Genomic DNA, 13,736 nt, shown 5'->3' with positions numbered 1-13,736 from the left:
TGCGAAAAGAAACGTCTTTTATTTCGGGGTATTTTATGGAGGGTCAGGGCACAACCCTAAAGCTCACTTAACCACTTCACTGCCAGTGGGGCATGCAATATATCAGTAATGCAAGTCCCTCTGGCAGTGGAGGGTCAGTTAAAGATGGTGAAGCCTTGGTGTGTAGGAGGCCCTTGATGATCACGGCTCCTCTGGTTCCCTGACAGCCATCTTGTAGAAGGTGTGGGGCGCTGGATTTCGGATCAGGGCCTGCGGGGAGATGGGTGTAGTGTCAGCACAGACTTTGCTATTACTCTACTTATCCCCCTACACTAACAGGAGAAGGAGTGGCTCACTGAGTAACGACACTGACTGGCACTGAGAGTTTGAAGCAGGGGAACCTGGTTCAATTCCCGGTGTCAGCTCCTTATGACCATGGGCAAGTCACTTTATCTCCCTGTGCCTCAGGCACCAAAAACATAGATTGTAAGCTCCACGGGGCAGGGACCTGTGCCTGCAAAATGTCTCTGTAAAGCGCTACGCAAAACTAGCAGCGCTATACAAGAACATGTTATTATTATTATTAACACAGTAGTGTCGCGGCACATCCCCCCTGCACCCTCTGCTATTCCTGTACTGACCCCACACACAGACAGCGCTGTTGCTCCACCTCAAACCTGCACTGCACTTTCTGCTGTTCTTGTATTGACCACCCCACACACACAACTCTATCACTGCTGCACCTCCATCATCAACTATGTCTGAACTGACCCTTCCCCCATATACAGCAGTCACTACTCCTCCATCCTTCACTATCAGCTATTCCTGTACTGACCACCCTCCTAGCTGCCCACCCACGCCGCTGTCCCTGCATCTTCACTCTCTATTATACTTGCAACATTTCTCACCTCCTGGCTGGTGGTAGTAGTGGGGTACCCATGCTCTTCTCTCTGCTGTGCCATGTCAGAGACTGGAGTAGTAAGTCTGTCATGTCCCCTAGAGAGAGTGTAAGAGATAGCTGTGCAATTTATATACACGCACTGTATCCTGTACTAGCCCAAGTTCCCCTTCTGCACACACGGCATACTTTACCAACCCCAGCTACCTCCCTGCACACACAGTATCCCATACTAATCACTCAAGTACATTGTCCTAATCCTGTACATGCTCCGGCTCCTCCTTTGCACACATAGCATCCTGTACCAATCCAAGCTCCCCTCAGCAAACACTCCACCTTGTGCTATCCCCAGATCCTCCTCTGCACACACACAGTATCCTGTACTAATCCCAGCTCCACAGTTGCACACACATTACCCTGTACTAATCCCAGCTCCACAGCTGCACACACACAGTATCCTGTACTAATCCCAGCTCCACAGCTGCACACACACAGTATCCTGTACTAATCCCAGCTCCACAGCTGCACACACACAGTATCCTGTACTAATCCCAGCTCTACAGCTGCACACACACATTACCCTGTACTAATCCCAGCTCCACAGCTGCACACACACATTACCCTGTACTAACCCCAGCTCCACAGCTGCACACACACATTACCTTGTACTAACCCCAGCTCCACAGCTGCACACACACATTACCCTGTACTAATCCCAGCTCCACAGCTGCACACACACATTACCCTGTACTAATCCCAGCTCCACAGCTGCACACACACATTACCCTGTACTAACCCCAGCTCCACAGCTGCACACACACATTACCCTGTACTAATCCCAGCTCCACAGCTGCACACACACATTACCCTGTACTAATCCCAGCTCCACAGCTGCACACACACATTACCCTGTACTAATCCCAGCTCCACAGCTGAACACACACATTACCCTGTACTAACCCCAGCTCCACAGCTGCACACACACATTACCCTGTACTAATCCCAGCTCTTCACCTGCACACACACATTACCCTGTACTAACCCCAGCTCCACAGCTGCACACACACATTACCCTGTACTAATCCCAGCTCTTCACCTGCACACACACATTACCCTGTACTAATCCCAGCTCCACAGCTGCACACACACATTACCCTGTACTAATCCCAGCTCCACAGCTGCACACACACATTACCCTGTACTAATCCCAGCTCCACAGCTGCACACACACATTACCCTGTACTAATCCCAGCTCCACAGCTGAACACACACATTACCCTGTACTAACCCCAGCTCCACAGCTGCACACACACATTACCCTGTACTAATCCCAGCTCTTCACCTGCACACACACATTACCCTGTACTAACCCCAGCTCCACAGCTGCACACACACATTACCCTGTACTAATCCCAGCTCTTCACCTGCACACACACATTACCCTGTACTAATCCCAGCTCCACAGCTGCACACACACATTACCCTGTACTAATCCCAGCTCCACAGCTGCACACACACAGTATCCTGTACTAATCCCAGCTCCACAGCTGCACACACACAGTATCCTGTACTAACCCTGGCTCCTCACCTGCACACATAGTACCCTGTACTAATCCCGCATAGTGCCCTGTACTAATCCCGAATAGTACCCTGTACTAATCCCGCATAGTACCCTGTACTAATCCCGCATAGCACCCTGTACTAACCCCGGATAGCACCCTGTACTAACCCCAATGCTGTGCTGTTGTTGGCGTTGTGGTTTCTGGGCGGGGGAAAGAAGACAGGGTCCGGCAGGAAGACGGGGGACTCGGGGTCCTCACTCCCGGCCTCTGAGAAGCGCAGAGGCCGCTGACTGGTGATCTGAGTGTGTAGGGGGGTCCCGCGCTCCAGGGGGAAGCTGTCCTCCTGACCAAACAGGCCACCTGTCCTCTGTGGTGCCGCACAGTAGGGAAAGAGAGGGGGAGGGGGTGTCAGTGCTCTGCAGTGCATGTGCTGCTCTTCTGCTGCTATTCCTTTCTTATATTACTCGCAGTATAATGGTGTAGTGTGCTGTTCTTTCACTGATATTCCTCTTATCATAGTGGTACATAGTCATGCTCACTCTGCTATATCTCACCCAGTATAGCCCCTCCTCTATCACTGCGCTCCTTCTGCTGTGTCTGTGGTGTAGTATTGCACTTCCCCTACTATTCCTATGTTATTGCGCCGCCCTGTCTCTGCTATTTCTGTGTTGTGCCGTGCTCCCCCTTCCATTCCTGTATTGTAGTGCTGCGCTCCCTCTGCTATTTCTTACCCGATATATCCCCTCCTCTATGGCCGCTTCTACCATCGCTCTCTCCAGCTCCTCCTCGGCTGTCAGGTCCCCGGAGATAGCGCGATGCAGCTCCGGAGCTGCTTCCTCCTCCACACTACGCAGCCCGGCCTGGAATAGCAGAGTCAGGGTATACAGAGGACAGGGAGGGAAGTGCAGGCGGGAGTACTGAGCATCTTAATTACTCCTGGTTACCCGTCTCTGGTCAGTTGTTGAGGGACGGGTGAGGCAGTGATGGAGGGGGAGAGGAGGGAAGCGGTGAGTAGAGGGGGAGCCATGATGGAAGCGGTGAGTAGTAGAGGGGCAGTGATTGTTGGAACGGCCAATCATGGCTGGGCTGGGTTGTGATGGTTAGGACGGGCAGTGATGGCTGGGACGGGCAGTGATGGTTGGGACGGGCAGTGATGGTTGGGACGGGCAGTGATGGTTAGGACGGGCAGTGATGGTTGGGACGGGCAGTGATGGTTGGGACGGGCAGTGATGTTTGGGACGGGCAGTGATGGTTAGGACGGGCAGTGATGGTTGGGACGGGCAGTGATGGTTAGGACGGGCAGTGATGGTTAGGACGGGCAGTGATGGTTGGACGGGCAGTGATGGTTGGGACGGGCAGTGATGGTTGGGACGGGCAGTGATGGTTGGGACGGGCAGTGATGGTTGGGACGGGCAGTGATGGTTGGGACGGGCAGTGATGGTTGGGACGGGCAGTGATGGTTAGGACGGGCAGTGATGGTTAGGACGGGCAGTGATGGTTAGGACGGGCAGTGATGGTTGGGACGGGCAGTGATGGTTGGGACGGGCAGTGATGGTTGGGACGGGCAGTGATGGTTAGGACGGGCAGTGATGGTTAGGACGGGCAGTGATGGTTGGGACGGGCAGTGATGGTTGGGACGGGCAGTGATGGTTAGGACAGGCAGTGATGGTTGGGACGGGCAGTGATGGTTGGACGGGCAGTGATGGTTAAGACGGGCAGTGATGGTTGGACGGGCAGTGATGGTTAGGACGGGCAGTGATGGTTGGGACGGGCAGTGATGGTTAGGACGGGCAGTGATGGTTGGGACGGGCAGTGATGGTTGGGACGGGCAGTGATGGTTAGGACGGGCAGTGATGGTTGGACGGGCAGTGATGGTTAGGACGGGCAGTGATGGTTGGGACGGGCAGTGATGGTTAGGACGGGCAGTGATGGTTGGGACGGGCAGTGATGGTTGGGACGGGCAGTGATGGTTGGGACGGGCAGTGATGGTTGGACGGGCAGTGATGGTTAGGACGGGCAGTGATGGTTGGACGGGCAGTGATGGTTAGGACGGGCAGTGATGGTTGGGACGGGCAGTGATGGCTGGGACGGGCAGTGATGGTTAGGACGGGCAGTGATGGTTGGGACGGGCAGTGATGGTTAGGACGGGCAGTGATGGTTGGGATGGGCAGTGATGGTTGGGACGGGCAGTGATGGTTGGGACGGGCAGTGATGGTTGGGACGGGCAGTGATGGTTGGGACGGGCAGTGATGGTTGGACGGGCAGTGATGGTTAGGACGGGCAGTGATGGTTGGACGGGCAGTGATGGTTAGGACGGGCAGTGATGGTTGGGACGGGCAGTGATGGCTGGGACGGGCAGTGATGGTTGGGACGGGCAGTGATGGTTGGACGGGCAGTGATGGTTAGGACGGGCAGTGATGGTTGGGACGGGCAGTGATGGTTGGGACGGGCAGTGATGGTTGGGACGGGCAGTGATGGTTGGGACGGGCAGTGATGGTTGGGACGGGCAGTGATGGTTGGGACGGGCAGTGATGGTTGGGACGGGCAGTGATGGTTGGGACGGGCAGTGATGGTTGGGACGAGCAGTGATTGTTGGAACGGGCAATCATGGCTGGGTTGTGATGGTTAGGGTGGACAGTGATGGTTGGGAGGGATGCAGATGTGTGAGGGGGATCGGAAATGGAGGGGGCGGACAGTGATGAAAGTGGGAGGGGTAAAACTTGGGAGGTACTGTGATGGATAGGGGGAGCAGAAATGAAGGAGGGTGAACAATGATGGATGGGTGGGCGGTGACGGATTTGGGATGGGGATGGTTGGGGGCAGCATAAATGGATAGGAGTGAGCAACGATGGATGGGAGGGAGCAGTTTTGGCGAAGGAGTATTGAGTACCTGGATCTCCACATTATTCCTCTTGGGTCGGTACCCATAATACTCCTCTTGACGCTTCTTGAACTTGCGGAAATGCTCCTGAATCAGGAAAATGGCATAAAACTTTCCAACGGTGACCTCGTCATCTGTGGGTAGGGGAAGAGAGAGGAAGAAAATGGGGAGAGAGAGAGAGGGCCAAGGGGGAGAGGGAGAATAAGAGGGTGGAGGGAGATGAGAGGGAGAGAGAGGAGTATTATGAGAGGAGTTCTATGTATTGCGCGTCTGCAGTGACCAGTGACCTCAATGCTATACTCGCCTCCAATTGGTGGGATCACCTGGTCCAGCAGTTTCATGCTAGTTCTCTTCCAGATCTTCTTAATGATCATGCGAAGCTCCTCATTACTCTGCTCAAAGTTACCTGCGCAGGAACAGCAGAGTAAGGGAGGGTGCGCAGGAACAACAGAGTGAGGGTGTGTGCGCAGGAGCAGTAGAGTAAGGGTGTGTGCGCAGGAACAGCAGAGAAAGGGAGTGTGCGAAGGAACAGCAGAGTAAGGGAGTGTGGCAGAAATAGTAGAGGGTGGGGTCAGCGCGGGAATAGCATTGGGAGGGATGGAGTGTGTGGGCAGCACAGGAATAGCAAAGGGAGGGATGGAGTGTGTGTGGGCAGCACAGGAATAGCAGAGGGAGGGATGGAGTGTGTGTGGGCAGCTCGGGAATAGCAGAGGGAGGGTAGGAGTGTGTGTGGGCAGCGCAGGAATAGCAGAGGGAGGGTAGGAGTGTGTGTGGGCAGCGCGGGAATAGCAAAGGAAGGGTAGGAGTGTGTGTGGGCAGCGCGGGAATAGCAGAGAGAGGGATGGAGTGTGTGGGCAGCACAGGAATAGCAGAGGAAGGGTAGGAGTGTGTGTGGGCAGCACAGGAATAGCAGAGGCAGGGATGGAGTGTGTGTGGGCAGCACAGGAATAGCAGAGGGAGGGATGGAGTGTGTGTGGGCAGCGCGGGAATAGCAAAGGGAGGGTAGGAGTGTGTGTGGGCAGCGCAGGAATAGCAGAGGCAGGGGAGGAGTGTGTGTGGGCAGCGCGGGAATAGCAGAGGAAGGGTAGGAGTGTGTGTGGGCAGCGCGGGAATAGCAGAGAGAGGGATGGAGTGTGTGGGCAGCATAGGAATAGCAGAGGAAGGGTAGGAGTGTGTGTGGGCAGCACAGGAATATTAGAGGGAGGGATGGAGTGTGTGTGGGCAGCGCAGGAATAGCAGAGGGAGGGTAGGAGTGTGTGTGGGAAGCACAGGAATAGCAGAGGGAGGGATGGAGTGTGTGGGCAGCGTGGGAATAGCAGAGGGGGGGATGGAGTGTGGGTGGGCAGCGCAGGAATAGCAGAGGGAGGGATGGAGTGTGTGTGAGCAGCACAGGAATAGCAGAGAGAGGGATGGAGTGTGTGTGGGCAGCACAGGAATAGCAGAGGGAGGGTAGGAGTGTGTGGGCAGCACAGGAATAGCAGAGGGAGGGATGGAGTGTGTGTGGGCAGCACAGGAATAGCAGAGGGAGGGATGGAGTGTGTGTGGGCAGCACAGGAATAGCAGAGGGAGGGATGGAGTGTGTGTGGGCAGCACAGGAATAGCAGAGGAAGGGATGGAGTGTGTGTGGGAAGCACAGGAATAGCAGAGGGAGGGATGGAGTGTGTGTGGGCAGCACAGGAATAGCAGAGGGAGGGTAGGAGTGTGTGTGGGCAGCACAGGAATAGCAGAGGGAGGGATGGAGTGTGTGTGGGCAGCACAGGAATAGCAGAGGGAGGGATGGAGTGTGTGTGGGCAGCACAGGAATACGAGAGGGAGGGTAGGAGTGTGTGGGCAGCACAGGAATAGCAGAGGCAGGGATGGAGTGTGTGTGGGCAGCACAGGAATAGCAGAGGGAGGGATGGAGTGTGTGTGGGCAGCACAGGAATAGCAGAGGGGGGGATGGAGTGTGTGTGGGCAGCGCGGGAATAGCAGAGGGAGGGATGGAGTGTGTGTGGGCAGCGCAGGAATAGCAGAGGGAGGGTAGGAGTGTGTGTGGGCAGCGCAGGAATAGTAGAGGGAGGGATGGAGTGTGTGTGGGCAGCACAGGAATAGCAGAGGGAGGGATGGAGTGTGTGTGGGCAGCACAGGAATAGCAGAGGGAGGGATGGAGTGTGTGTGGGCAGCACAGGAATAGCAGAGGGAGGGTAGGAGTGTGTGGGCAGCACAGGAATAGCAGAGGAAGGGATGGAGTGTGTGTGGGCAGCACAGGAATAGCAGAGGGAGGGTAGGAGTGTGTGTGGGCAGCACAGGAATAGCAGAGGGAGGGTAGGAGTGTGTGTGGGCAGCACAGGAATAGCAGAGGAAGGGATGGAGTGTGTGTGGGCAGCACAGGAATAGCAGAGGGAGGGATGGAGTGTGTGTGGGCAGCACAGGAATAGCAGAGGGAGGGATGGAGTGTGTGTGGGCAGCACAGGAATAGTATAGGGAGGGATGGAGTATGTGTGGGCAGCACAGGAATAGCAGAGGGAGGGATGGAGTGTGTGTGGGCAGCACAGGAATAGCAGAGGGAGAGATGGAGTGTGTGTGGGCAGCACAGGAATAGCAGAGGGAGGGATGGAGTGTGTGTGGGCAGCACAGGAATAGCAGAGGGAGGGATGGAGTGTGTGTGGGCAGCGCAGGAATAGCAGAGGGAGGGATGGAGTGTGTGTGGGCAGCGCAGGAATAGCAGAGGGAGGGATGGAGTGTGTGTGGGCAGCACAGGAATAGCAGAGGGAGGGATGGAGTGTGTGTGGGCAGCGCAGGAATAGCAGAGGAAGGGATGGAGTGTGTGTGGGCAGCGCAGGAATAGCAGAGGGAGGGATGGAGTGTGTGTGGGCAGCACAGGAATAGCAGAGGGAGGGATGGAGTGTGTGTGGGCAGCACAGGAATAGCAGAGTGTGACTCTCTTACCTTCAGTCTTAATCTTCAATGCCGTCCTGACAAGTGCGAATAAAGTGGCATTAAAGGTGACCGTGCCGTCACTATTCAGGGGCATGTTCATACTGACCAACCTCTGGGGAGGAGGGGGGAGAATCAGGGAAAAGCAAATGTCTCATCTCCCCTCATACCGCTCACATTCCCCCCTCATATTCCTCCCCTCATACCTCTCACGCTCCCCTCATACTTCCCCTTCATACCCCCCCCCCATACTGCTCACATTCCCCCTCATACTCCTCCCCACCTGCTCATACCTGTCACACAGGTGAACGCTCACCTCACCCTCATACCTCCCCCTTTATACCTTCCTTTCATACTCCCCCACTCCCCCTCATATGTTCCAACCACCCCTCATACATCTTATCTCCCCCTCACATCTCCGCCATTATACCTCTCATCTCCCCCCCCCCATACCTCCCCCTCACATCTCCATTATATCCCTCCCACACCTATCTCCTCCACCCCCGATACTTCTCACTTCATACCTCCCCTCGTTCCCCTATCACTCCCCCTTACCTTACAAGCTATCCGGTGGGGGCAAAATTTTCCGAACCCGAGAGGGGGCTGAATCCTCCGAAGAAGGGTAACAACATCCAAGTGTTTGATGCGCCCCCTGCAAGAAGGGACACAAATGGACCCCATTATTATTACCCTTGTAACGTCTTATTGCAGTAACCCAGCTCCTGAGTGCCTAATTACCACAAGTAAGCTTATTGCAGTAACCCAGCCCCATAGTGCCTTTTTGCCCCTATGCTTGTGCTGCAGATACCAAGTGTGATCAATGACAGGCCTGAATATTGATGGTGCCCCCCCGCCCTCCCGTTGGCACGTACTTGGCCTCAGGGTCGTACTCTGCCCAGATCCTCTTGAACTCGTCCAGATGATGCGGCCCCAGAATGGACCAGTCACGGGTCAGGTAGTCAAAGTTATCCATGATCACGGCAACAAAGAGGTTAATGATCTGTGGGAGAGAACAAAAATACAGCAGGGTGTAGAGTTTGGCACCTCTAAGACTGGATGGGGATACAGAGCCTGGCACCGCTATAGCAGACACAGTTATACAGAGCCTGGCCCCTATAGGAATGGCACAGGGATACTAAGCCTGCTATCTCTAGGACTGGCACAGGGGATACAGAATATGACACAGGGCATACGCAGCCTGGCACCTATAGGGCTGGCACAGGCAGGCAGAACTTAGCCCCTCTAGGGCTAGTACAGGGATACAGAACCTGGCATCCCTACGGCTACTACAGAGATACACAACCTGGTACCTCTACGGCTAGTACAGAGATACACAACCTGGTACCTCTACGGCTAGTACAGAGATACACAACCTGGTACCTCTACGGCTAGTACAGAGATACAGAACCTGCCAGGTCTAGGGCTGGCACAGAGATACAGAGTCTGGCACCACTCGGTCTGGTATAGAGATTCAAAACCTAGCACCTTTAGGGCTGGCACAGGGGATACAACGCAGAGCACTTCTATGATACAGTCTTACCAGGAACGCGCACAGCATGTAGAAGCTGATGAAGTAGAAGTATGCAAAGCTGGACCCGCACGTGTACTCCTCTCCAGGCTGAAAATCCGACTCCGGGTCACACAGTTTCCCAAAGGAGCACGCCAGGAGGATCTCCTGCCAGGCCTCCCCCGTCGCACACCTGCACAACAAGGGTTAATACACCACCGTAACCCAACTCCTGGGTGCCTTATCGCCCCTTCAACCTCTTATTGCGGTAACCCCGATCCTGAGTGCTTTAATGCACATACGTTACCTGAACAGCACCAACACAGCCTGAGGGAACGTCTGGAAGTTATTGTTCCGGTTTATTTCAGTTCCATCGACATTTGCAATTTTACCAAACACCTGAAAAGCCAGAGCACAGAAGCAGTGAGGGCAGCAGCGGCAGTGTCAGCCTCCCCATCACACATACACACACACACACACACTCACACACACACACTCACACACTCACACACTCACACACTCACACACTCATACACACACTCATACACACACTCACACACTCACACACTCATACACACACACACTCACACACACACACACACACACACACACTCACACACACACATACACACACACACACACACACCACAAGTACAAAACTGTCAGCAGCAGTGTCAGCCTCCCCCTCACACACTGACCTGCATTCCTATCACAGCGTAGATAAAGAACAGCATCACAATCAGCAGCGCAACGTACGGAAGCGCCTGGGGAGACAAGAAAGGATTAATGGGTTTTGGGAGAGCTTTAGTGTCCCGGATCTGCGTATCTCCCTGGCAGTGAACGGGTTAATACCTGGAAGGACTTGATGAAGGTCCACAGCAGGGTCCTGACTCCCTCTCCCCGGCTCAGTAACTTCACCAGGCGCATGACACGGAACAGCCGAAAGAACGTGATGGAGATCCGGGAGGTCTCCTGCATATGGGGTGGCAATGCGTGGGTTAATACAGAGGGGTGATGCACAGATCTCTAGGATTGGCATGTGGGATACATAGCCTGGCATCTCCGGGGCTGGCGCAAGAGATACAGAGCCTGGCACCACTAGGGATAATACCGGTGATATAGGGCATGGCACCACTAGGGCTGGCAAAAGGTGATACAGAGCCTGGCACCTCTAGGGCTGGCACAGGGATACAGAGCCTGGCACCTCTAGGGCTGGCACAGGTGATATAGTGTGCCTAGCATAGGGATACAGAGCGTGGCACCTCTAGGGCTGGCACAGGTGATATAGAGCCTGGAACCTCTGGGGCTGGCACAGGTGAAATAGAGTGCCTAGCATAGGGATACAGAGCGTGGCACCTCTAGGGCTGGCACGGGGATACAGAGCCTGGCACTTCTAGGGCTGGCACAGGTGATATAGAGCCTGGCACCTCTGGGGCTGGACAGGGATACAGAGCCTGGCAACTCTAGGGCTGGACAGGGATACAGAGCCTGGCACCTCTAGGGCTGGACAGGGATACAGAGCCTGGCACCTCTAGGGCTGGACACGGATACAGAGCCTGGCACCTCTAGGGCTGGCACTGAGGACAGAAAGTCAGCCATCTCTGGGGCTGGCACAGGGTGATACAGAGCCTGGCACTTTTAGGGCTCGAACAGGGGATACACATTTCTAGGACTGGCACAGGTAAAACATGAAACATGAAAAGTTACACAAATGAGGAAAATAATATACATGATACTAGTAATTGATATACATCATATGATGTACAGTATATGACATATATGATAAGCGACATGAGATATGATATATATGACATGATATATATGATATGACATATATGACATGAGATATGATATATATGACATGGCATTATTAAATACAGTACTAATTAGTCCAGATGAAGGGTCCTAAAAAAGTGCTAAAAACAAGGATAATTACCTCACACTACCTAGCAGATTGTCAGCTCTTCTGACAAGCCACGGAGGAGACAATATACCGCCTCCCATCCCCCACGGTCCCATCCCATACAGCTCAGTACCGAGGGGCACTGAGGATGTTAATGTAAAGCTTAGCAATGCGCTGCAGATTCATCTGGCACGGACAGAGTTAACCCCACATCCTACAGCAGGAAGGGGACAGTGACACAGAAAAGAGACAGTGACAGGAGACATGCAGCACTGTAAGTTGGGGGTTCTCACTTAACCCCTCCAGTCCCAGAACCCCTAACACATTGCTGGCACTAAATGGGCAGGCAGAGGAGGTGCCCACATGCTCAGCCCATGTGGCATAGAAAGGGAGTGACAGACAGTGACAGAGACTAACAGACAGTGTGCACAGCAAGCACATGCAGCTGATATTTACAAGGCTGGGTGTGCAGCCACCACTGAGACAGAACAGCCCACCGCTGGGAGCAAGGACAGTCTGTAAATAAAAAACACAGCACAGCTTAACAGAGAAAAAGAGGGGAAAGGAGAGAAAAGGGGAGGGAGAGAGATAGTGAGAGAAAGAGAGGGGGGTGGAAAGAGGAGGGAGAGATACAGGGAAGGGAGAGAGAGAAAGAGTCAGGGAGGGAGAAAGACGGTGGAAAAGAGGAGAGGGAGAAGGAAGTAGAAACAAAAGTAAGAGAATAAGAGAGAAAGAGATAGAAACAGAGGTACAGGGCCAGAGCCAGCGAGAGAGACGCAGGGAGAGGGGGTCATAAGAAGAGTGAACGGCCATATTTAAATCTCCCGACTGTTCTCCCACTCCTTGCGGGTCCCTGGCATTGGAGCATGCGCAGTAAGCAGAAGAGTCAGTTCGGTAGGCTCAGAACTCACAGGGCGGGCCTTAAAAACCCTATAACACGGCTAATAAAGCCCTACAGAAATCCCTTTCCAATATCAGAGTGAAATGTCCCTGACCTGTGGGAGACACCCTCATCCCATCAGAGGGAGGTGTCACTGACCCTATTAACTTATGGGAATCCCTGAATGAGACACCCTTATATCTCTTTAGAAGAAGGTGACACTGACCCGATGAAGTTATAGGAATCCCTGCACGAGATGCCTCTTTAACACATCAAAGGGAGGTGTCACTGACCCTCTTCCTGGGGGGAAGGGGTGTAACTTACATCTATCTCGCTCAGGATGACATCAACGATACTGCCAACAACGATCAGGAAATCAAAGACGTTCCACGGGTCACCAAAGTAACCCTAAAAACGGAGCGAGAGACAGCGGGTGAGGAAACCCTACAGATAGTACATCTCGGTGCCTTCATTCTATATTCCACAAGACTTTTATAAAGTCTCAGTCTCAATTGATAGGACGGAGCCTCCATCGTGTCTTCCATTTATACAATAGGACGTTTATACGTTCAGTGCCTCCGTTTATAGGAATGAGCCTCCACCATAAATGGCATTTATACTACAGGAGTGTTCTAGGGTCGGTATCTCAGTTTATATGATGGAACTTCCATCACATCTTCCAATTATACAATGGGGTTTTTATAGGGTCATACTCACCTTGGCTTTGAAGGCCACCAGTTTTAGAACCATCTCCACGGTAAAGATCCCAGTAAAAGCCACATTTAGGATGTCAGAGATGTGACTGAACTCCGCAGTCTGCCTGTAGTGCTGGGAAATCGAGGCATACAAGGTCACAGACATGAACTGGTCTGGGAGCTTTCACTCATTAGAGATCCTACATATAGCTAGGCTGCTGAATTGTTTTTTTAGAGGGCCTTCTGGGGATCCTACAAAAAATGAGTTTCGTTACACCATTAGCAGTAGTAGATGGGGTTTCAGAACTGAGCACTCTCCCTGTAATGCAAACCTCCTACAGGTTGGTGAATGGAGTTCTGTGTAGGGCCTTACAGGAACTGTACAAAATGGGGTTCTAATTATGTACAGTATGTATGCATATTATGAAATGTAATCAAGGTGTTACTTGGCTAAGTGCTTCTCTACAAATTCCATATATGTAAAATAGGGGTTTCTATAGGATTCTCTCTCTGCT

The 13,736-nt window shown here is 53.3% G+C and overlaps 1 protein-coding gene across 3 annotated transcripts in view; it reads right to left on the bottom strand.

Annotated features, from left to right (window-relative positions):
- CACNA1S (calcium voltage-gated channel subunit alpha1 S) overlaps positions 1-13,736 on the bottom strand; it is a 65,781-nt gene continuing 52,045 nt past the window's right edge. For 2 of the 3 annotated variants that reach the window (XM_075613971.1, XM_075613972.1), the window contains exons 28-43: positions 13,244-13,354; positions 12,851-12,934; positions 12,103-12,162; positions 10,596-10,715; positions 10,442-10,507; positions 10,051-10,142; positions 9,777-9,936; positions 9,109-9,236; positions 8,792-8,888; positions 8,249-8,351; positions 5,625-5,726; positions 5,330-5,454; positions 3,171-3,299; positions 2,607-2,806; positions 888-975; positions 1-249 (exon numbers count right to left, since the gene is read on the bottom strand). In XM_075613971.1, coding sequence (XP_075470086.1) covers positions 181-249; positions 888-975; positions 2,607-2,806; positions 3,171-3,299; positions 5,330-5,454; positions 5,625-5,726; positions 8,249-8,351; positions 8,792-8,888; positions 9,109-9,236; positions 9,777-9,936; positions 10,051-10,142; positions 10,442-10,507; positions 10,596-10,715; positions 12,103-12,162; positions 12,851-12,934; positions 13,244-13,354 — 1,734 coding nt within the window. In that variant the 3' untranslated portion in view covers positions 1-180. The remainder of the gene's footprint in view (positions 250-887; positions 976-2,606; positions 2,807-3,170; positions 3,300-5,329; positions 5,455-5,624; positions 5,727-8,248; positions 8,352-8,791; positions 8,889-9,108; positions 9,237-9,776; positions 9,937-10,050; positions 10,143-10,441; positions 10,508-10,595; positions 10,716-12,102; positions 12,163-12,850; positions 12,935-13,243; positions 13,355-13,736) is intronic. The other variant, XM_075613973.1, reaches the window with a different exon arrangement.

This window comes from Ascaphus truei, chromosome 9 (genome assembly GCF_040206685.1).
Source record: "Ascaphus truei isolate aAscTru1 chromosome 9, aAscTru1.hap1, whole genome shotgun sequence".
NCBI lineage: Eukaryota > Metazoa > Chordata > Amphibia > Anura > Ascaphidae > Ascaphus > Ascaphus truei.
Note: the sequence above shows the minus strand (reverse complement) of the source record. Positions and strands in the feature narration are given on the sequence as shown.